Here is a 25036-nt window from a genome sequence, read left to right on the forward strand (position 1 = left end):
TTTAAGACTGAAGTTTGAATAACTTTTTTCAACTTGAATTTGGTACTTTTTAGGCTTGAATTTAGTACATTTTATTTTTCATAGAGACAAACTCATCGACGAAACATTGGTCCTAATTCAGCGACCAAGAAACCTTTGAAATCTTGAAATTTCCAGTACAAAATTTAAAGATTTCGAGTGTTGTTGATCGTTGAGGCCCATTATCCTAAAAAATATCGAAACGTCACTAGATAGCAAACATGCGATTTCTTCACTGATTTTGTATAAAAAAAAACTTTAGAAGCTTTAGAAGATGATTTCTAAAAGAAAAGTCAATCATAACGCGTCCAGTTATAAGAGTTGGTGTCCCACAACGTGTAGAAGTTTGTTTATGCGTTGAAATACTATTTGTGAGCAATATTAGTAGGCAAAGTTTATTTTTTTTGTGAAAATCAGCAATTTGATGCATAAAAATGGTCATATCTCTAGTTCTATAACACCTACAGAAATTTCGTGATTAGTTTTGGAAAGGTCTTGAAATAAGCTATAATTTGACATATATCTCAATGATTTTCAAGGTCACCTCTAGAACACAAAGTGGCGGATTTTTGCTTCACAAAAAGAGTTTTTCGCAATTTTCGTCATGAAGGAATGGTTCTAGAGGTTTCTGATGTTCTAGAAAGTTGCAGATAATTGCAAAACCTTTAATTTGATACCGAATTGAGCAAAATCGGACAGACCGTTCAAGAGATATGACTCTTAGAACTTTTCAAATTCAAGAATTTTTCAAATAGTCATATCTTCTAAACGGCGACATAGATTTTCTTCATTTTCGGACTGGTGACAGATATTGAGTCAGGCTACAACATATCAAAATTTAAAGGAAATCTATAACAGATGTTCGGAGATATAGCCCCTTAAAGTTAGGCAATTTTTGTTTTTGATTTTAGCGCTTCTTGCGGCAATTTTTGGAACTTGAAATGTTCTAGATAGTTGTAGGGCTTCTTGAAACCTTTCATTTGATACCAAGATCATCAAAATCGGTCAAGCCGTTCTCAAGTTATATCGAAAAAACACTTTTTGCTTTAGGTCGCCATATTTGCTAAACGGCTTGACCGATTTTCAAGTATGAGTTATCGATGAAAACGTCTCACTGAGCACTACAACATACTAAAATTTCAGACTTCTAGCTATAAGGGAACTGATTGACGGTGTTTCAAAATGGCGAACGGCGGCCATTTTGAATTCTGAAAATGCAAAAAAATGAAATTTTACACCCACATTTCTATAGAAAACTTCAAACCCGAAGTCTCTATCTGTTACCGTTCTGGAGATATAAGGCAAAGCTTGGACCACCGGCCGGAAGGCCGGCCGGATCAAAAATTTTCCACCACCATTTTCGTAATGTGGGATGTCTAAAACGTGCTCATACCAAGTTTGAGCCCGATCTGAGGTGGTCGGTTTTTCCGACGATTACAATACTTGGTGTTGGCCACGAAGTGGAACACCAACTAATTCGTTTAAATAAAGAGATAAGGTGTGGTGTACACGCGATAGGTTGATACGTCTTCCCTTGGTGAATGAGTGACGAAAGCCGGTGGCGGTGTGTGATCAAACGAGATGTGTGATTTGCTGGAAAAATCGTATGTGAAACACTCTCAAATGTACCGAGCGTCCGAGCTGCACAATGCAACGTTGGAGCGCAAAACACAAACTCTGCCGACTGAACTTCAGAGTATGAAGAGGTTTCAGTTAAGCACAAAACTCCGTCGTGAACGGACGACCCCATTTGCGCTCTACTATAGCTCTCTAAAGCAACTCGCAACAGTTTGTTAGATCACCAACACTGTGTGTTTCTTATTTACTAAAAAGAGGCGAAAAAACAAAGCATAGAGTGGCGGTGCAATTTGTACTTTTATTTTCGTAGCATAATTCCAGTGGGAAGTGTGCGAAAATTTGAATTTTTGAATTTTCTTGGCGGTTTTCTCCGTCTTTTTGTGTAAAAGGAAAAACAGAGTGAAGTGATTTTATTTCACCACTTTCGTGAATTATTCATTAACATAAAAAAAGTATATATAAATACATATTTATCATAAGAGTGATAGTGACACTTTCACACGCACAAAGTATGGTCCTAAAAATTACCGACATCTCGCAGCGCATCGCCCTTTCCGTGGTTATTTTGCTCTCACGTAAGTTTCAAAATCTCCTGCACATTTTGGATTCATCTCTGTTACATTGTGCAAGTCCCCCCCCCCCTCCCACCAACATCATACCTATATACATAGGAGATACATATACAAAATATTCACTCAGAGATTTCGTTGGGAAATCAATTAACAAAGTGTTGTTGTTATATTTTATCGGGTGGGAGTTCGAACAGAGAGGTGGAAATTGTGGTGGGTTTTTCGTCATTGCCATGCAAATAAAGTGCTTTTTAGTGCTACACAAAAGTTCATTTTATTTGCCACCCAAAATACTAAATTACTTTCTTTGTCCTAGAGGGATTTTTTGCACTACAGATGACATGAAAGGATTTTAGAACTAATTATTTTCAATCTTTGTCAATTAAATTGAATTGAAATTCAGAGAATTTAATTGGAAGAGTATAATACCTGTTAATAGAAAGAAAAATGCTATTAAAAATTCATGCATTTTGTCAATTTAATAACTAATTGAAATTTAAAATGACACAAACACGATCCACCGTGAATGGAGTCCTTTCAGAGAAATTTCCTAAAACTACTATATTGAATAGTAAATTTATTTTACATAATATAAAATTAATTTGTATTTTTAAAAGTAATAGAATGGCTTGTTTTTTTCCAAAAATAAGAAAAACCGCTTTGTCGATTTTGTACAAAAAAGGAGTTTATTCACTTTTATGCATGTTGTGATATTATTCAAAATATTTTATGAATCGTTTTTAGCTTCAATTTTCATTTTATTTCAGTACAAAAATAAGACTTTTAAGTTGTTTTTAGGTGGGTTTTAAACTCTTAAAGATTTTTGTTTTTTGTGTATTTCCTTTAGATACAAAAGAAAACGAATAGACTCCTTTTCAACTGAATCTCGTGAAAATTTAATTTAAGGAAATAAATTAAAATTATAGTTTTTTATGCTTTACAAAAAAATGGAAGACTTGGAAGCATTTTCATTAGAGAAAAAATGAAAAATGTTAAAATTTTCATAAAGGACTTTATGCAGTTTACTTTAAAAATTTATCTCAGGATAATTTTATTATATTTTAATGATCTTCCAGCGAGTTCCTGGAAAATCAGCTTAATTATTTTTGATAAATAATATTAAATACTATTTTTTTTTAAATTTCTTTTAAACTTTTCTCTATTGTATAACAATTTAGTCCAAAAAATGAAAAAGTTTCAAATTAAAATTCTGTAAATACTTCACCATAAAAACAAACAAGAAAACTAAACAAATAGAGAAATTGCGTGTGAATTAAGTTAAACAAAACTCAGGGCTTTTAGGAAGTACTCGCTGAAGGTTCGCAACGTTTAAACAACATCTGTGCGCAACAGAAACTGAAAGGTATGCTCCCTCCACGTAAATGACGTTAAATTCTTAAGCCACATTTTCCAAGATTGCATTTCGGCCCCACCTCGTGATTTAAGTGTTTGTGTGGTCACAGAACTTGTCTCCAAAACTTGTATTTACTAAATAAAATTGCTCGGTGTTTTTTTCTCTTACTTTTTTAATTTATTTCGAAAGCCAATGAGTTTGTTTGCCCTCAAAAAAAAAAAAGGCGCACGCGAGCCGTTTGGCGCGAAAATTTCTGCAAAAATTGAATGAAGTTTATAAATGCGGGAAAGATGGTTGTTTGAGGGGGGAAGAAAAAGGGCTCGTCAAATCATTAATCTATATGATTTCCAATAAAGTTAAATAATTGCCCAGAGGCCTCAATTGCGACATACTTTCCGTCCCATCAATTGAAGAGTTTGTTGATCACTACAGAGGCATGATTGGGAAAGAAATAATGGAGGAATTGAATAAATTTTCCACGCTCATTGAACGGGAGAAGCGGGGGCAGGCAAATGTGGGTGGTTTCCTTATAAGATCAAGATAAAATTGATAAAAGACAATAGTCCCCCAAGACGGAGAACTTTTCAATTGATTTAAGAGTTGTCTTAAAATTTTCCTAAAACACGAAAAAACTCATCAGATGGCAAAGAAAAAAATAAAGAAAAAACCTTTAAAAGAGCAACTATATCTAATCGTTTAATATCTTTTCAATGCCATTTTAACACAAAGTTATCGCCGATAGTTTTATTTTCACACAAACAAGCATCGTATGATGCGTAAAGAAGCATAGGAAGTATGCTATGAACTCCATGATGTGGAGGGATAGTCAAAACAAATCATAAATGTGAGAGTGATATAAAATTCAACAATAAAATGCAAGAGAGACAGAAAGCTAAAAACATCAAGTTTATTTTATTAAGCATTTAAATTCTATAGAGAGTGAAAAAATATTTTCTTTTAGTTTTAATGAATTAAGAGCATCTGTTCAAATTAAGCTTGCACCGAGACCTTACCAGGCAATGACGTGGAAGGAATGTTATAGACTATTGGAAATTTTTGCTCAAAATCAGCCAATCAGAGAGAAGATCTTCTTCTTATTCATTTACATGTTATTTCAATAAAATTCTATACATGGGTGGGGCTACAGTGCAACGTTGATTTAAATGCAGTTAATTAGTCAATCAATTATACTTTTATTATTAATTTTACTTAAAACAAATAATTTTCTGTAGAACTGACTTTTCATTTTCATTCTTTAATTAAAAAAATAAAATATAAATATTTATACTCCCTGTATTAATTTATCTCTTGTGTTTAGGGGAGACCGGGGTAAAAATAGTCAATTTGCATAAATCCTTATCTGCAGGATTCCCCAAGGACAAGAAAATTTCCTCAATAGGTCATTCTTATAGGAAATTTCCTGGCCTACAACTTTGTCTCAGACCACTTTTCTCTATCTCTCCGGGAAATATGAGTTTTCGAGCTTTTCCTAAACCCTTCCGCTTCTGACTTTTTTTAAACGCGGCGGGTAAATATAGTCACCAGTTGGCTAAATAAAGTCGGTCGAATTTTCCGACATTTCCAATGATTTTCCACCTGAGAGATTGATAGTAGTTGATAGCTAAACTTCTCACCTTTTGATCCGCGACAAGGAATTTCACTTTTATACGCACTAAAACAGAGAATTTTGCGATTTTCTCAAACACGCCATTTTGCAACAAATGAATAGAAAATATGCCAAAAATTTCGATCTCCCATATGATTTACATGGGATGACTAGATCTACCCCAAGGGGTATGTTTTGATTCAAAAAATTGTAGAGAAAAATCATTAAAAGTTATTGAAGAATACACCTTGGCAACATTTTCTGCACTAATCCAGCTAGTGAGAAAAATTATCAGATGGGAAAACTGCTGAAGGAAATGTTCGGAAAACGCGTTTTTCTCAATACGCAAAAGTTTGGGAAATGGGCCAAAAATCTATTTTCATTTTTAACTCCTAAAGTACTGATCGGATAACCTCCAAATTACTGTCAAAAATTATAGGTTGGTAGGGCTTTGCACCCTAATTTTTTCCGATTTTTCCGATTTATATTTTGGGAGAAATTGGCATTTGAAAATTCCAAAATGACTATTTTTACCCCGGTCTCCCCTACTCATCAATTTTCGCCATTCTCCCGATATTTTTATTTTGGCAAAATTGACTAACTGCAAATGGCAAAATGTAATCACCTCATTTCGCGGGAATTTCATTGAGGAATCTCTGTGAGAAAAAATTATTTGGGGCACGAGGTGAAAAATAATTTGATAGTGCTCACAAGTTTGTATTTTTTGTACATACCGTGAAATTGTTTTGTAGGCATGATTGTTAATTAACACAAAAATGAAATGATATTCTTCACATACTTTCAGTGCGAGGACCACATGTGCGTATTCCCATAAAATTAATAAATGCTTTCGCGCCATATTTTTCCATTAATTCAATTTTTTTCACCCTTTTGCAATTGAATTTTTGTTTTTTTTATCGACGTGTGACCAAAAATGTTATTTTGCGTTGTAGCCACAGAGAAGCACGTCATAATGTGCATACAAGACGTAGTTTATGGTTAAATGATTTGTTGTGCCACATAGAAAATTGTCCACCAATGATTAATTGGTCAATGTCCAATGGGCAATCGTAATTTATTGAAGATGATGGTAATTAGTACCTATTTGATATATTTAATGTATATTCTCCGCAGGAAGAGACTAAAATTTAGTAACTTTCAATATGGCCGTCTGTTAGGCCATTTTAAAATTTTATAACCTAAAAATGTTAGTCAAAAAGCTGAAAATTAAATTAAAAATACTGCAGTGTAGCTTAAAATTAGCGTATAAAGTCGTAAAAAGCTATCAATGAAATAAATACAGCCTAAAAATTACTAAAACTACAATTTCTAACCTCAAAAGAAACAAGGAGCGGGAATTTCTAACCTAAAATTCAAAACTATAAATTCAACTCTAATTTTTAATAATCAAAAGAGACAAATCATCGAAATTTCTTCAGATTTTCAAAGGAATCCAATGCAATTCTTAATTTTGTTGCACATTTAATTGCGATAGCTTTTATTTGGCTTGATTCCAATAGAAGAGTTTCATTTACGTCGTGCTGAATGTGCCACACCTTCTTTCTATTTATAATGTTGTTGTGTATGTATTACAATTGCGAAATTGTCTTGCACAAAATGCATTAAATAACCTAAAAATGCACAAATGAAATAATTTTACGTCTACATTTTTTTTAATTCTAATTTTGTGACTAAAAGTTTTTTAATTTGAGAATTTTTAGATGACTTTCTAGGTCAGCTAATAATAACTATAAATCTAACAAACAGCGCTCTCATTTTCCATAAAAGTCAGAGTGGTGGTGAATTATGAAAGCTTAGCATTTTATAGCTATTAAAAGTCGATTTTTACTTCATTTTACCTCGAAGATTCTTAAATAAAAACATCTTTATTCGAGATCGTAAATTATAGTTTTTAATAGTCATTTTTATAGCAATTAAAGACCATTATCACTAAGATCATCTTCCCATAATTATAAAACTTTATGGCAGACTATTAATAGCTATAAAATGGTTTGCTTTTAGAAACATTTACGTAAGATGAGGGTACTGTTTGTCATATTTTATAGCAATTGACAATCGATCTTTAATAATTCTAGCCAAGACACATTTCATTCTATAAAAAATTTCGTACTCAAGGCAAACATTTTGTGTACCGAGCAAAATCGAAAGTCGTCAGATCGGGCTCAAACTTGGGATGAGCACGAATTAGGTTCCCCACATTCCAAAAAACGTATGCGCCAAAAAATTTTTTTTCCGGCCGTCCGTCCGTCCGTCCGTCCGTCCGGCCGGCCGGCCGGAACCTAACGCTAAATTGCAAGAGAACGGTAATAGATAGAGACTTGCGGTAAATGGCCAAGTTTAAATATCGACTGGAAGACATCCGTTTATGATGTCAAATTTTATCCCCCACCCCCCCGTCCGCCATTTTGGATAACCTCAAAATTTTGTTTTCGCTATATCTCAGCCCCTGTAATAGCTAAAAATCTGAAATTTAGATATGTTGTAGGGGCCATAAAGAGCTTTCCAACGATACCTCATTTTCGAAAATCGGTCAAGCCGTTTAGTCAATATGGCCGCCACAATTTTTCATCGAAAATCGACCATAACACGAAAACGGCTTGACCAATTTCGATCAACCCAGGCTCAAATGAAAGCTCTCAACAAGCCCTACAACTCTCTAGATTATCCGAAGTTTCAAAAATGACCGCTAGGGGGCCAAAAATTAAAAACAAAATTTTCGATGAGTTTTCGATGAATATCTCGAAAACGCCATTATCGATTTGCTTTTTTTAGCTGTGTTTCTTTCAGACACAGCTTTTGTGTACCGAGCAAAATCGAAAGTCGTCAGATCGGGCTCAAACTTGGTATGAGCACGAATTAGGGTCCCCACATTCCAAAAAACGTATGCGCCAAAAAAATTTTTTTCCGGCCGGCCGGCCGGCCGTAGTATAACGCTAAATTGCGAGAGAACGGTAATAGATAGAGACTTGCGGTAAACGGCAAAGTTTAAATATCGAGTGGAAGACATCCGATTATGATGTCAAATTTTACCCCCCACCCCCGCGTCCGCCATTTTGGATAACCTAAAAATTTTGTTTTCGCTATATCTCAGCCCCTGTAATAGCTAAAAATCTGAAATTTTGATATGTTGTAGGGGCAATCAAGAGCTTTCCAACGATACTTCATTTTCGAAAATCGGTCAAGCCGTTTAGTCAATATGGCCGCCACAATATTTCATCGAAAATTGACCATAACTCGAAAACGGCTTGACCGATTTTGATCAACCCGGGCTCAAATGAAAGCTCTCAACAAATCCTACAACTCTCTAGAACATACGAAGTTTCAAAAGTGGCCGCTAGAGGGCCAAAAATTAAAAACAAAATTTTCGATAAGTTTTCGATGAATATCTCGAAAACGCCATTATCGATTTGCTTCATTTTTTGATATGTTATAGCTGACCATATTATCTAGCTCCATGCCAAAAATGAAGAAAATCTATGTCTCCGTTCTCGAGATATAGCCTTCCAAAGTTGGCATGTCATATCTCGGGTTCTACAAGTCCGATTTTGATCAACTCAAGTGCAAATGAAAGGTTTCGTGAAGCCCTACAAGTGTCTAGAACATTGCAAGTTCGAGAAATGACCGCGAGAGGCGCTAAAGTCAAAATCAAAATTTTCGAAAATTTCGAACTCGAATATTTCGAAAATGCCATTATCGATTTACTTCATATTTTAATATATTATAGTTGAGGTTAAGACCTTTCAAACGATAGCTCAAACTCGAAAATCTATGGAGCCGTTCCCGAGATATAGCGTTTTAAAGATTACTTGGGGGATGACTTTTCAACTTTTCTCGACTTTGCGCGTACCTATTTAAATTAATTTACGCTCCAGTTTGCTCTCACAAAATTGGTACACTGAAAGAAACACAGCTCTCGTAAGCTTGGTCAGCTTACCAGTACATTTTTATATGTTATAGCTGACTATATTATCTAGCTCCATGCCAAAAATGAAGAAAATCTATGTCTCCGTTCTCGAGATATAGCCTTCCAAAGTTGGCATGTCATATCTCGGGTTCTACAAGTCCGATTTTGATCAACTCAAGTGCAAATGAAAGGTTTCGTGAAGCCCTACAAATGTCTAGAATATTGCAAGTTCGAGAAATGACCGCGAGAGGCGCTACTAAAGTCAAAATCAAAATTTTCGAAAATTTCGAACTCGAATATTTCGAAAATGCCATTATCGATTTACTTCATATTTTAATATATTATACTTGAGGTTAAGACCTTTCCAACGATAGCTCAAACTCGAAAATCTATGGAGCCGTTCTCGAGATATGGCCTTCTAAAGATTTCTTAGGGTATGACTTTTCAACTTTTCCCGACTTAGCGCGTATTTAAATTAATTCGCGTTCTAGTTTGGTCTCATAAAATTGGTACACTGAAAGAAACACAGCTCTCGTAAGCTTGGTCAGCTTACCCGTACATTTTATTTGTAAATCAAAGAAATTTCGAAAAGGAAAGCTTTCAGATAAATTAAATATGCGAAAAAAGGATTTCCTAGAATAGATTCGATATCATTTTTCTATATGTGAGGGTAATTCGTCCTAAAAAGCATTTTCAATTTTCTATAGGTATTTGCTCTCTCATAAATGAATTCTCAATGAATTTGTGAAAAATCATGCATATCATATTTATTGGCTAGAAGATTCGTGTGAAAAATCCCACAATTAACGACAAAATCATGACAATGCGTAAACTATAGGTGTGTACGTACATATATTCTTATCAGAAGCGCCAGCAATTAGTTGGTTTATACTGCTTTTAATTTTTGCACATAACCCATTTTTACTATTATAAGTTAAAAACTCACGACACGAGCCTTTTTAAGTGAATTAAAACGATTAAGTTGTGAACAAGGTGGTGGATCCGCAAGAAAAAGATTCTCTTTAAATGTTCTCATAGGTGAATGTATTTTATTAAAAAGCAAAAAATCATCTTATAATTGCTATAATGTATTTTATAGCTTATCTCTCCGCACTCTCAGACACTTTTATTTTTTAAAGAAATCTTCTTTTTCTCAAGCACTGAAAATGTGAGAGAAATTTGTCTGAATAGGGTCATCATTTCCGCCTCTTTCAGCATTTTTTTCTTAAATATATTGTTAGTGCGCGTCTTGTTTCTAAGGGGAACTCATAGTGCGGTTTCGAATTATGTAATTAATAAGCGTGCGGGTAAAATATATATTTTTTGGCGGGAAAATCGACTAGACTGATTAGAATATTTAGTAAAAATATAAATCCTTATCGGATTGCATTTTATTGGTGAGGAAATGCCTTCCAAATCCGTCACAGTCTAGTGCAAGTAGTCATACCATGTCATGCAATGAGTCGCGACCTTGTTGCACTTCAAACATTGAGTTTTAGCTCCCTTGCCACCCGAGATGGGTTCACAGAAGCACGCAAAGGGGAAGAGGTAAAAAAAAATGTTGAATGAGAAAAAAAAGAAGTATATTGACGCATACTCTACCTCTTCATGGTATCTACCTTCGGTGCACTTCGCATTTTTATACCTTTCTATTTTAAACCATCTCTTCGGAGTTGACTTTCAGTTGCAGCCGCAACACAATTGCACACGGGCATTTGCCATGAGATCGTATGATCACATTCCACCAATGGGAGTGTGGAAAACTGGTGGGCTCGTCTCACTGAGTCGCACTCAACTGCACACGGTGTGTCTTTTTCTCTTTATGATGAACAACAACGAAAAAAAAATCCCTCACTTGGTTATAAAAACAGTTAAGCAGGTATAAAATAAATCACCTTTCAACGCGTTACCTATTGCGCCTTTCCCTCCTTCCTATTACCCTTGGATTCCTACATGTAATCCCTTAGAGTCTTACACGGCAAGGTATAGTAGGATTCACTACTGACGCACATTTGTTGGATAAAACGGATAAAATAGAATTTTCCCGCGCTTTTCTCACGCACGTGGCGTTAATAAATTACATGACACCTGAGAAATTCTTGAAATGCATCATAAAGTGCAAGATACTTTAAAAAAAAATCTACAATGTAAAACAATACGAAACATACGAAGATGTAGGAAGTGGATTAAAATGTCACGAAAAGTGCTTAAGCAATAAAAAAGTCAGCAGCTGGATTTTATTAAAAGCCAGTAATATTACGCAGATCTTATGCAAGGTTATATTTTACAATATTCCACAATGAGTGCCAATGGACTGATATTTAATTTATCAGAATTAATTGCAAAGACATAGAATTTTATTCAAGGGAGTAGTTTCTTAAAACATTTTTTAAAAGACGCTTTAAGGGATTTAAAATGATAAAGGAGTGAGAGTTTTTAAAGATAGAGGTTACTAAATCTGTTACATTGGAAATTAACAGATTTTGAAGAATAAACATTTAATGGTTTTTCTAACATTATGTTCATTTCCTACATTTGACGTTTCTTTTCACAAGTTTGACGTTTCCTTTCCTACATTTAACGTTTCTTTTCCTAGGTTTGACGTTTCTTTTCACAAGTTTGTCGCTTCCTTTCCTACATTTGAGGTTTTTTTAGATTTGACGTTTCTTTTCCTAAATTTGACGTTTCTTTTCCAACATTTGACGCTTCTGTTCCAAGATTTGACGTTTCTGACTGTCTGTTTGACATTACTTTTCTAACGTTTTACATTTCAATGTTACAAAAATTTTCGTATTGTAAAGGAATAAAAGAACATATTAAGTGTCAGAATAAACTTCAACCAAAAAGTCAATTATTTGAATCAAATTTTCCATATTAATTGTCATAAAATATCACTACAAAAATAATTTCGATCATAATAATATATTTTTATATTTTATGGGAGAAGTTTGCAAATTACCTAAATTGCAATCAAGAGCTTCTAGCATGTATGTTGTCAGATTATACTGTACAATGCTAAAATGGATAAGCTAAAAGCAACGTATGTCCCAAATTTATGAACTTCCAGCAGGTGCATTCTAATTCGAGAAGCAGAATGTGTCTCTTCATTTTCCAATCCGCCCATCCATTTTTAGTGTGTCGCGCCTCTTGTGCCATTCTGCAAAATAGAGTTAGACAAGAGAGGCGCAAAATAAAGAGATTGAAGAATTTTCAACTTGTCTCGGAATATAAATAAACATGGACTGCATTGCTTTAGAGAGGAGTTTTATGCACGTATTCACAATTTATTGTGATTAGAAGTTTTCTGAGCGTTATACACACGAATAACCCACTCAATTCATGATTCGGAACCAGCAGTGAGTGAACTAAAATACAGTAAATGCTTATGGATTTAAAAAAAGCGCACCGACTATCAATTTTAATTTTAGCTGTGTTTCTTTCAGACACAGCTTTTGTGTACCGAGCAAAATCGAAAGTCGTCAGATCGGGCTCAAACTTGGGATGAGCACGAATTAGGGTCCCCACATTCCAAAAAACGTATGCGCCAAAAAAAAATTTTTTCCGGCCGTCCGGCCGGCCGTCCTTCCGTAGTTCAACACGTAATTGCGAGAGAACGGTGATAGATAGAGACTTGCGGTAAACGGCAAAGTTTAAATATCGACCGGAAGACATCCGATTATGAGGTCAAATCCACCCCCCACCCCTCCGTCCGCCATTTTGAATAACCTCAAAATTTTGTTTTGCCTATATCTCAGCCGCTATTATAGCTAGAGGACTGAAATTTTGATATGTTGTAGGGGTCATCAAGAGCTTTCCAACGATACCTCATTTTCGAAAATCGGTCAAGCCGTTTAGTCAATATGGCCGCCACAATTTTTCATCGAAAATCGACCATAACTCGAAAACGGCTTGACCGATTTTGATCAACCCGGGGTCAAATGAAAGATCTCAACAAACCCTACAACTCTCTAGAACATCTGAAGTTTCAAAAGTGACCGCAAGAGGGCCAAAAATCAAAAACAAAATTTTCGATGAGTTTTCGATGAATATCTCGAAAACGCCATTATCGATTTGCTTCATTTTTTGATATGTTATAGCTGACCATATTATCTAGCTCCATGCCAAAAATGAAGAAAATCTATGTCGCCGTTCTCGAGATATAGCCTTCCAAAGTTGGCATGTCATATCTCGGGTTCTACCAGTCCGATTTCGATCAACTCAAGCGCAAATGAAAGGTTTCGTGAAGCCCTACAAATGTCTAGAACATTGCAAGTTCGAGAAATGACCGCGAGAGGCGCTAAAGTCAAAATCAAAATTTTCGAAAATTTCGAACTCGAATAATTCGAATATGCTATTATCGATTCACTTCATATCTTAATATGTTATAGTTGAGGTTAAGACCTTTCCATCGATAGCTCAAACTCGAAAATCTATGGAGCCGTTCCCGAGATATGGCGTTTTGAAGATTTCTTGGGGGATGACTTTTCAACTTTTCCCGATTTTGCATGTATTTAAACAAATTCGCGTTCTAGATTACTCTCACAAAATTGGTACACTGAAAGAAACACAGCTCTCGTAAGCTTGGTCAGCTTACCCGTACATTTTTCATTGATATTGGCATAATATTGCCAATACCCACCCACATTCCGTACATTCACGAATAAGTAAAGAATTATATTGAAATTTGAATTTTGTGGAGTGAAACAAATAACGAACATGACAGTTTGCTAAAAGCATGCATTAACTAGGATAGAATTTTAAATTCAAATTATATCTATTACCTACCAAATTATTCCAAAATTGACATTTCATAAATATTTTAGTAGTTGCTAAAATACAATAAAATATGTAATTCGTTAAAATTAAAAGTTTGACAATATTATATGTCAAAAATTTGACAGATCATTGGCTTTAACGGGAATCAGAACAAAAATGACATTAATTCATATTAACGTCTTTTCGTTTAAAAAAGTTATAAAGCTTTTTTGGCCCCGAAAATTTTGTGGAAATTCAATTTTTAAAAATCAGATAAAAAATATGTTTTATTTACCCTTCCTACGTATTTCAGTGGCATCAAATATTTTTAAGTTGGTAAAATATACCCGCATCTATTAATTTTTCTTTTGATAGAGTTTTATGATAAAAACTCCTCTGACATGCAAATTGATGTGATGCGGAAAAATCGCGAAATTTTAATCTGATTATCGAATGCATTGCATCGAGTAGAATAATTGAATTGGATTGCTTTTTAAATATTTTTTTTTACGTTGAAAATTTTGCCTCCATCTGTTGCTGACAGAATTCGTTTTTCAATGTTTTTTTTTTTAAAGTTTTTTATCATTTCTGTGGCAAACTGAAGGCAAAATAATGGGAGATGACAAAAAATGGTAGTGTAGTCATTACTAACTTGAAGTACCTGAGCTATCAAACTATAATTGTGGATTTATTGGATAGTTTGAATTGAATCTGTTTGAAAAATTTAATGAAACTTTCATAAAAGTTAAATTGGATTTTCTTTTAGTGATTCAGACTGATTTTCCATACATTTCTTTAAAATTGTGATTTTTTTTATGTTAAAATTTGATAAAGCGCGAAACAAGCTAATTTTCACATAAAATAAAGTAATGACAACGCGTTAACAGTGAGACAAAGTATTAAGTATGTAAGCTAACCTTAAAAGACGTTAAAAACTGATTTAAGGTTATGTTTCTTACGCACTTTGGGCACTTTAACTTATACAACCTTGCGCGTAATAAAACGCTCGGAAAGTTTCTCTCTTACGCTTACAATTCATTGGAAATTTCATGAAGAAACTCTTTGCAACTCCACAAAAAAATGTTTAAAAAAAAATTGATAAAATTGTTTTGTCTGTTAAGAATTGACGGAATTATTTGAAAAAATGTTTATTTATTATGTTACTCCTCAACATGCTTCGGTTCACTGAAATTGGCAAAATAAATTAATGTGACCTAACTTATTGCGATGAAAATGATCAATTGCACATTTTTTTTCTCTACACCCTCTCTGGTGATGATACCGCGCATCCCAGACGATTAGCCACAACCGGATTTTGTGGAATGCTCCAGACACACCAAAAGTGCGATAGCCAAAAAATTGTTGATACCCGCAAAGATCATCGAACTCACGGGTCAATTGCTCGAGGAATCCGCTCTGGTGATCAACACATTCACCATGACACAAATTCCCAATCAAACCGCGTTGATTTGCATCGGCTCTCGAGAGAAAATTGCCCGATCGCGACACGCAAATTGGGTTGATCTCAAAATTTCACTCACCTGTTTTCATTTCTACAAGCTCCATTTTTTCTGTTTTCTTCTATCTTGTGCCAATAAACTAATGGCGCGAACGCTATGACGTCAGCCGGGATGTTTACAAACGGCGTAGAAAAATACGCGTCATTTATTTGGCAACATACGCATCAGGGACAACATGGCGTCATTGGGGGCCTGTTGATCTTTAATTGTTGCAATTTTGCTGCAATTGACAAACACACCAAGAGAATTTATAATTGAGCTATTGGAGTAACTCTGGTGGAGTTTCATTCCTTGCAGCAATGCGTAAATATATGAATAATATTAACTATAATTTGTTTTTTTTACTACACTATGATAATGGTTAATTGTCGAAGAATTTTAATTTATTAAATACTCTATAATTTTATTAGAAGTTGCAACAAAACATGTTGTTTTTTTTTTCAAAGAGGGAGATCCGTTAAAAGTCTAAATTTCTTACCTAAGGTACGTCATTTAAATTTTATCAAACGTCTACGTAAAAGATTTTTTAACCCTTTCGCGTCCACGAAAACAGTGAAGCATGCGGTCTTCTTTGGCTTCTTTTGTGTGAAATTAATGCATTTGTAACTAGGAAAATAAAATGTTTCACGTTTGGATGTACATACGTATGACCCAAAGAGCACGAAAGGGTTAACCCAACTACAATCCTTTTATAGAGAATTTTGAGAAGAGTTTGTTAAATTTTGTGCATACATATTCTGTTATTTTTGTGCCATTTAATTCTGTATACATAGTGTGATTTGTATTTAAGTTAACCCTTTCGCACACCGAACTACCAGGTCAGAGTGCTACAGAAACATTGAATTTTGAATTTCAATATTTATTCCGTTTACAAAAAAGTGCGTTTTTGTCAAAATCGAACGCATTTTCAACTAGGAAAAACTATTAAACTAATCTTACATTAAAGAAAATCCCATGTTTCACGTATGTTTCAACTGTTTTATGTTCGTTCACTCACAGCAAATTCATGCACAGAGTTTTTTTATGACTAAAAATTATTTTAGTTAATTAAATTTTAAAAATGAAGGCATCAAAACAAATAAATTAAAAAAAAATTACAAACATTCACAAACCTTCAACAAAGAATTTTTAAGGCCAATATTTAAAAAGGTTTTTTTTGTACACTTTTCCTCACACCTGTAATACATTTTTTCCTCAATGATGCACCTTCCAGGAAGACTGAATAATTCCACGAGGAGAACTTCTCTTAAAACATTTTTCTTATCAATGAAAACAGCCAAAGAAGCAAAAAAGGCTTCCATAAACACAACATGAATTTTTTAGACAAACAACTTTGTGTGAAAGAGAAGTTTTTCAATGGGACAAAAGACATTTTTTCTCTCACTTTTTTTTTTTTTCATTGAAAAATGCGAAAAAAATGTAAATGCATGGCAGAAAGGAAGCCATATCTATGGGCAATTGCTAAATATTCAACTATGGGGTATTTAAAGGCAAACAATGGTGGCACGGGATGCAGAATGATGGCGCGGAGGTATTATGTGTTTCCGGTGTATCCTCTTGGAAAAAAGCGTGGTGGGAAAACCACGTGAAAAAAAATGTGCAACGAATTTGGATGTACCTGCCAAAATGTAGGGGAAGTTGGGAATTGAATAATTCACAAAAAAAATCAAAATCACAATGTTTTCAATCGCTAAAAGAATCTGCACTTTAGGGAATATTCTATGGATTTTTTTCCGTCGTAGAATTGAAATTTGAATTTGTAAAAATTCATAAGAATGCATAAAAATTCTAACAAAAATATATTTTAATCTTGCTCAGAAAAAAAAATCCTACAAACACTACACATTTTTTACGCAAACGACCCTTGCATGTCACTGCTTTGTGTGAATTTGAGAGAGAAAGTTGTTGGGTATGAAAAGAAGTCATACATGAGGTGCAAATGGGCACCATTTAATAATGCAGCCAAGTTAATTTGTACTGCAATTTAGAGACACCACCCAACTTCATCCCCCGCCGGGGCTTTTCTCCACATTGCACACAGCCTCACAATAAATTTCCTTTCTCTGTGAGGGGGATGCGTTGCTGCATGCTTGCCGCATAAATATCCAACCCCGGGAGTCTACACAAAAAGTGCTTAATCCTGTTAACGAGGATGCACAAACAACACATAGTCGTTAAGGACGGATTAACTTGTACTCGCAACTATCTTCGCCCCATTTCAGCGGAATGTCCACCTCGATATTTTACAGAGAATTCCAAAAGCCCCTTCGGGCCTCTTAGTTACATATACCTCAAGCGGTGGTAAGATATATTTACGGTCATTTAATACTTCTTATGGAAAGGATGGCTTTAGTAAGACAATGTCATGGTTCACATGCTTCAAAGCCGAAGATTAAGAAAAAGAATCACAAATAGCCAAACTGATTTGCCATTTTCTTTTATTAGTGAATTATCTTGAAAAAAATTGAATAAGATTTTGTAATAGATTTACTTAAAAATACAAAAAATGACGTCATTTTTGTATTTTTTATCTTTAACCCTTCTTTTGACATGAGGACGAAGATTGTGAAATGTACAAACTTACGAAATAAATTTCTTGCTTATCTACCTCAAGCAAGATCGTGAAGAAATTTTAGGTCAATTTGACACCCAGAAAAAAATTTATTAACAAAAATGTAAAAAAGTGGGAATTCAAAAATTAGTGTAACGGTCAAAGATAATCGTTTTTTTTTGTTCAATTTTTATCGATTTTGCGATTTTTCTTGCAGAAAAAATGTTTAAAAAGTAATAACAAGTGAGCTGCTTAAATACGAATATTTATGAAAAATTCTTCTTCCCACTTTACCATTTTCTAATGTTTAAAAAATTTTCAAAAATCCTATCGAAAAACATTCTTTGAAGAAATCACTAAAAATTCCTTAAAGAAAAATAATTTTATGTTGTAAAATGGGCAGAAAATTTCAGAATGGTCCAAGAAGTCAAAAAGACTGCGAGAAAAATGTATATGTGGTCAGTAACCTACCCCATGCAAATGCATGAGAATGTTATGCTCATATCAGAAGGTTAAATGTATGAAATATTCGCGCTAATGTTTCATTGATGTGTTTGCCCCTTGGAGAATTTTGCTAGTCCCCTTTACAGAATTTTTACAATAAAACTCTTAATTATGTACTTTATCTAATTCAACTGGTAAATTAAATTTTTGTAGGTAACTTTAACATTTTTTGCTCTAACGTCTACAATTCTTAAGATATCGACTTGAAATAAAAAGGAAAAAAACTTTTTTGAGTTTACGCATTTTTTTTAGTGGCAAAAATTTTCTGATATCTCAAACAAATCAAAAGTTATTAGCTGTTTAAATTGTAACGATGTCCTCTTTATCCAGCTCTTTTCGGCCAGCTTTTTAGGTACTTACCTGCCGGTGTGCTTTTTTTTGTAAGGACGCTAGATCTAATAGAGATCGCACACCGGGGGTTTTTTGAGAGGAAAAGATCGCACAATTTGGGGAGGTTTTTGAATTAAAAAGAAAAATTTACTTAAACCTCACTTTAATTAAAAAAGAGAAAAATTATAATTTGGACTTTAAAGAATTTTACTTTACACTTTTATTTAATTAATTTAAAAGGAAAAATGATTTTATATAAATTTAATTTGGAAAAAAATTTATTTATTTTATTTATTTAATTAATAAAGGGGGTGCCATCATAGCTGATGATTCCCCTGTGGAAGAAAATGATTTTACTTTAGTTTTACACTTCAAATATTTTAGAAAAAAAGAGATTTTAATTAACGCGGAGATGTTGAGATGATGATGTTGCAGCTAGGAGAGCTGATTCCAGAAGAAAGATGATTACTGGTGGGGATCTTTCGATCTCTCTGCATTCGTCGTGAGAGAATTTTGGATATTTCTACTATCGCCTAAATATATACACAAGCCTAGCGCATGTACATGAAGATATGAATGTAACAAAATGATGTTTTAATTTCCTGGTCACCCTGTGCAATGAATTTTAAATAAAAGAAAAAAAACTTTCGTAACACATGTGTATTTTACTACCTTCTTAAGCATCTTGACTGACCTATCTTGTTAACAAAATATTGATTTTAAATCTTCCTAAAGTTTTTCATCACTGTGGTTTAGGTCAAAGTTTTAAAGTAACGATTAGTTGAGAGAAAATTAGAGATGAAAAGTGAAATTTGACCCCTAAAAACTTAATTTGTACTCCGACTTCCACAAATGAGTTTAATGCTAAAAAATTCATTCTATTTGACTTCTTTCAACCACCCCAAGGGGATTTATTGGACTTTTTCACACCCCTCTTTATTTATAATTCAAATGTTTTATTAACTAAAAACAGAGCTCATATTTTAAATGGAAATTAAACGAACGAAGAAAAGTCTGGTTAACTTGGAAAGGGAAAGTAGCTCAAGAGGAATGACGGAAGTCCCTATCGGATGGCAATGGGGTGGAAAGGATAACATTAACTCTTCTTTTATCTCTTCATTCTATCACCAAGTAAAATTCTTTGACTTTTTTTCATCTCGTTTATCTCGTTGGAATTTTTTCAGTGATGAAAGACACTGATTGTGTAATTGATCTGCGAAGAAAATGTTATGTGTGTTTGTAAGGATTTTGCTTAATGGCCGGAAAGGCGTATTTCCTTTAAAAAAAATTTAGCAAAAAGATCTAAGAAAAGGTTTATGGTCAGAAATATTTAATTTACAAGGCTACAGTGGGTACAGTTTAATGGAAAGTGACTCATTGTACTGCCTTCTCCCCTAACATTTTTTTTAAATGATTTATTTAACCCTTTAACGTTCAACGTGAAACATAAAAACATTGAAACATGCGCTCTTTTATCGCGATTTTTATTCTATGAAGTTTTTTGTTGGAGAACTTTTCTCACTCAGAACGTCTTCTTTGACCCCTTATGCGTGAATTTGATGCATTTGTAACATGGAAAAACAATAACATTCATAAATAATTGAAAAATAAAATGATTCACGTTTGGGTCAGCGTATGACCCAAAAAACGTGAAAGGGTTAAAGAATTCTTACAATTTTATTGGTTGCATGGAAAAATTGAATTTTCTCGAGAATTTTCTCTGTTTTCTCTGAATGAGATTTACAAATAAGGCTTAAAGAATCCTAGATTTCATATTAGACCATTGTTCTCTATTGAATTTGCTGAAGTACAAGCACCTAATTTTTTTTACTTCTCTGTCTTTTTTACCCCTCGTTTGTACACCAGCATAAAAAGACATTTAACATGCTCTTTACGGGATTAATGCCCAAAATTTAAATCCCAACTACAGTATCCTCCGTAAGCCTACACTAAACGCCGTGGTTGCGTTTTTTTTCTCTGCACTATCGCGGAGGAATGAGAATTGCCTGCGCTGGGGGTTGGACAAGCGTTGGGTGGTGGGCAAAAATTGTGCGAGGACAGTGGCGGGAAAAAAGGACTCTCACGATGGTCATTAATTCATTTCATGGGGGAGCAACATCCGACAAAACTTTTCAATTCATCCCCTTTTTCATGTGGCGCGCTTTTGCACCCCCTATCGCCCCCTCTGTAGTCGCATATTCAGTGCAACCCCCATTCCCGCCATTGTGATAATTTTAGTGTTCTAATTAGGAGAGAAATGCTGCTCCTGTAAGCGAAAACAGAACGAGGATATCCATACAAATAATTCGCCGTCTCACATGTCTTTTTACAAACCAACGCGAGAAGTTCCTCAATGGAAAAGTGGATGGGAGCACATGGTGAAAGAAAATGAATAAAATTTTCATCTGAGAATTTCGTGAATACTTCCTTTGCACTTCTTATCCGTAGGGTGGAAAATTTATTAAAATTTTCCGCCGAGATTTGCATTCTCCGTTGCAAGGAGCGGTGAAGAATTTAATTGAGATTATAAAAACATCGGGCTAAATTTTTGTCAAAAGAAAACGTGTTAATTACAGGGGGGGTCTGAGGAGTTCAACGTGTAAATTGAATTTTTCCCTAAAAGTTTCCAACAACCCCTTATAGGAGCGTCTTTCAGAAGTTACCTGTACGTTATGCATATAAAATTCAATTTTCCTGTTAATAAATTCTTGCACAGAGCGAACAGAGTGTTACAAGATGAAGAAAAGCTTTTCAAAATGAAAAAAAAAAAGTACAAAATACATAATTTAAAAAGCTCTCCCAATTTTTCCAATGCATTTTTCAGTTACAATCAGACGCTCACAGGGTGAACAGTGTGGTCAGGAGGAGCTGGCCCGGTGCTCACGACCTCTACAAGTTCTCTCATCCACATCTGACCTCACAATTGCAACCAACAAGGAGGAGCTCAACGAAATTTGTCCGTAAGTTTGAAATTTGCCAACACGTCAAAATGCATTTTCCCCCTATACATAAGCCTAATCCCAACTACTCCGAAGAATCACTAAACTTCCTGGTCACTCCCTCCTATTTTTAGGGATTTATACGGAGGACTTCACTGCATCCGTAGCTACACGAGACGCTGCATGTCGCTCCAGCATCGCAATCACTTCAACAAACTCTACCATGGTACGAACCAAGTTATTCGAGATCTCTGCCGGGAGGGACACTATCAGAATGGTGAGTTTTTGGAGACTTTTCACTTGTGATGCCTCCCTCACATTCATCCCCTTAACTATGATTACCATATACGGTTACTCTTCTCTCACTCAAAGCCCTTTTCTCCCCTCTAGAAAAAGGGCTATTCATTTTTGTTTCAATGAACCCTAGAAACCTTCCCAAGTCTGACTAAAGAACTAGAAATCTTTGATATCCAACCGAATGGCCTCTAAACTAATAATCTAAGTTGCAGATAAATTGATCTTAAATCAAAGATCTAATAAGAAAACTGAGATAACCAAAGTAGAGGGGAAACTTACTTGTAAGACAGTCTTAAAATGTTTTAAGTTTTCTTGAGAAAAACTTAAGATTTCTTATATTACCTAAAGCGAAACTTAAATTTTCTTACGTCAAGCTGAATGGTGCATATTTTTCGATAATTTTAAAAAATTAAGATGCCCAAAGATGACCAGGGAAAATTAGAAAAAAACGTGCATTTAATCTGATTCAACCTGACTTTAAAAAATCTTAAGTTTGGCTTAAGAAAATTGTAGAAATCTTTAAAAAATACTTATCAAAACTTTAGATATTTTTATGAAAACTTAAGCCTTTCTTAAGAAATCTTAAGTCTGACTAGTGAATTTCATCCTTAGGTATCACTTAGGTATAGCTAGCCTGATGTGATCGAATAGAAGTTAACAGAACAAAAAGAATGGCATAAGATTTGATATTATACATTTTTTAAGTAAATCTTCTTAATAATATTCCTAGAATCTCATATAAAAAATATTTTTGATAGTTAGTGAACTATTCAGACTGATAAATATTCAAAAATCTAGCCCAATGGTTGGAAATGTGAAGAAACAGCTAAAAACATGACTAAAAATTAAATAAAATGGGTAAAAATTGATTCAGACAGCTAAACTTAAGCAGTCAAAATCCATTAAGTTTTCTAAAGAGCTAAAACTTATTTAGTAAGTCTAGAACCATTCTAGGTATCTAGAAATCTGACTAAATAACTTAAGTTTTTACAGAAAGACTAATAATCAAATTTGGTTGTAATTTGATTTAAAAGTTCTTAATATTTTAATATGGTATCTATAACTAGAAATCTAACTGAAAAATTGTCTTGGTTATAATGATCAGTTAGTTCTTTTCAATTTTTCACTTTCTTGCAATTAGATTCCTGTCTGGCTATTTCTTTACAGATTGGTTACATTTAAAATTCTTAGGTTTATAAAGAAACCGTCTCTTTTTTTTTATGTAAATGTCTGTCCCTTTAATTTCTTTAGCTTTCTGTTCTTTCTGCTAAACTAATTAAATTCTCTATTTATGCTTCTAAACTAAAACTTCCCTCATGCCAGACTCCATAATTCTACATTGCATGCTCTATCATTCCTTCTGAAAACAACCCTTAAACGGAAAATTGATTCCCAAGCCTCATGGGAAAGTGAAAATCGACAATATATTGCAAAGGCCATAAGTTATATACGTTTTAGGGGTAATAGGACCCTTGGGAATTATTTTGAATGTCCCCTTTCTCCCGATGGGAACTTCCTAGCTTTGAAGGCAAAAAGGGGAAGTGTGGGGCAGTGAGAGGGAAGAAAAAAAAGGATGTATTGGGCATCATGACTTATTCAGTGAAAGACAACTTTCATCTCCTGCATGGATAAGCAAAAACTCACAAAAATCTCCTTGTTTGGATGTTTCTTTTTTTGATTCCCAGATTACCTGAGGCATGCCCCGTGCTTGCGAATGGTGAAGCCGGATTACGAGATTTGTGCAAAAAAGTACCAGGATACCATTTCGCGAGTCACTCAAATGGAACACAGAGGAATGGCTAATGGGACGGACGACGACACCGTGGGCATTGTATGCTGGTGAGTTTATAAATGTTCAATTTGGGGATTGATTTAATTCCCCAGGATATGTGATCAAAGGGAGAGGAGGAGTTGAGTATTTTTTTGTTTTATGTTTCCTTGATCAGTTCTTTCCGCGAATACCTGGATTGTTCAGAGAGAACAGCACGGAGAATTTGTGGTGAGGAGACTGCAGCATTCCTCAGGCGTTTCCTGGACAAAATGGCAGACAGTCTCATCCGGGAGCATTGTGAGGACTACACAATCACCTCCGGATGGTGCTCGTATGAGACATCCGCAGCCCCCCAAAGCACCCACACAGTCACCGCCCTCGGCATCATTCTCCTTTCCACACTCCCTTGGATGCTGGCCAGATAATTCCGGGTCATCATGGAAGTTTTCACGCATCCATTCCAGGAAAAGCGGAGGCAAAACAAAGTCACTCAAACACGATCCTCCCTCCCCTGCTCCCAAGAAGTCGTGCAATTTTTGGGCATAAAACAAAACACATGAAGACTGCATTAAAATATATATTAATTTTCCCCAAGGAATCCTTGTAAGGACAATGAGATTACCAAAAAAAGCAAAAAAACGAGCACGACAAGCGTGCAAAATTTAATTAGAGATGGAAAATATTTTTCTGTTCGCGTAAAGAAAAGAAATCTCCGGACGCTGAAGAATCTTTCATGAAAATGAATTTTCTTCATGGAAAAGTCTTTTTTTTTCTTTTCGCTTCAATATTTTTCCCGTCCTCTCTTATTTTATTTTTCTCACAGTGTTACGTAGGCAAAATAAATTAATTTTAGTTTGTAATAGCAAAAAGAAAAGTAGGGTAAAGAAAATCTCTTATTAGTTGATAAGATGGGAAGAAAAATTGAATAATAAAGAAAAACTAATAGAGGCTGGAGATTATCACCTAACGCCTTAGGTAGACAAAAATGTATATTAATTGTTTTAAATTAATTAAATAAAAGCTAAAAGAAAGTTTTTTGTTTCAATTCCCTTAAAATCTTTATATGGGGAAAAGCAATTGAAAGGCGATTTTTGGATTAATAAGTGAAAGAATAGAACAAATGACTGAAAAATATGTAGTTTGAAAAAAACTCAAGATTGAGGTTTTTCTGCTGTTTTCTGTGGTATCTAATACAATGCTTGACGGTGGAATCCAAGAAAAATGAGCGAAATAAATTAAATTAATACTCAAAAAAAGGTAAGATTAATGGATTAAAAATAGAAAATATTAGGTACTCAAAGATTTCTTTCCATATTTTC

General features: G+C 34.3%; 1 protein-coding gene across 1 annotated transcript; it reads left to right on the plus strand.

The window, feature by feature from the left end:
• Positions 1-1633: 1633 nt before the first annotated feature.
• LOC129796322 (uncharacterized) lies at positions 1634-24748 on the plus strand. Its single transcript, XM_055838140.1, has 5 exons — positions 1634-2171; positions 21535-21670; positions 21784-21926; positions 23632-23785; positions 23893-24748. The coding sequence occupies exons 1-5, from the start codon at positions 2108-2110 to the stop codon at positions 24140-24142; spliced, it is 747 nt and encodes a 248-aa protein (XP_055694115.1). The 5' UTR covers positions 1634-2107; the 3' UTR covers positions 24143-24748.
• Positions 24749-25036: the final 288 nt, after the last annotated feature.

This window comes from Lutzomyia longipalpis, chromosome 4 (genome assembly GCF_024334085.1).
Source record: "Lutzomyia longipalpis isolate SR_M1_2022 chromosome 4, ASM2433408v1".
Classification (NCBI taxonomy): Eukaryota; Metazoa; Arthropoda; class Insecta; order Diptera; family Psychodidae; genus Lutzomyia; species Lutzomyia longipalpis.

Bases quoted from the DNA above. Each gene is read 5' to 3' on its own strand.
- LOC129796322 (XM_055838140.1), top strand. From the start codon at position 2,108: ATGGTCCTAAAAATTACCGACATCTCGCAGCGCATCGCCCTTTCCGTG. The intron at 21,671-21,783 runs GTAAGTTTGAAA...TCCTATTTTTAG, and splicing joins GAGCTCAACGAAATTTGTCC to GGATTTATACGGAGGACTTC. The intron at 23,786-23,892 runs GTGAGTTTATAA...TTCCTTGATCAG, and splicing joins ACCGTGGGCATTGTATGCTG to TTCTTTCCGCGAATACCTGG.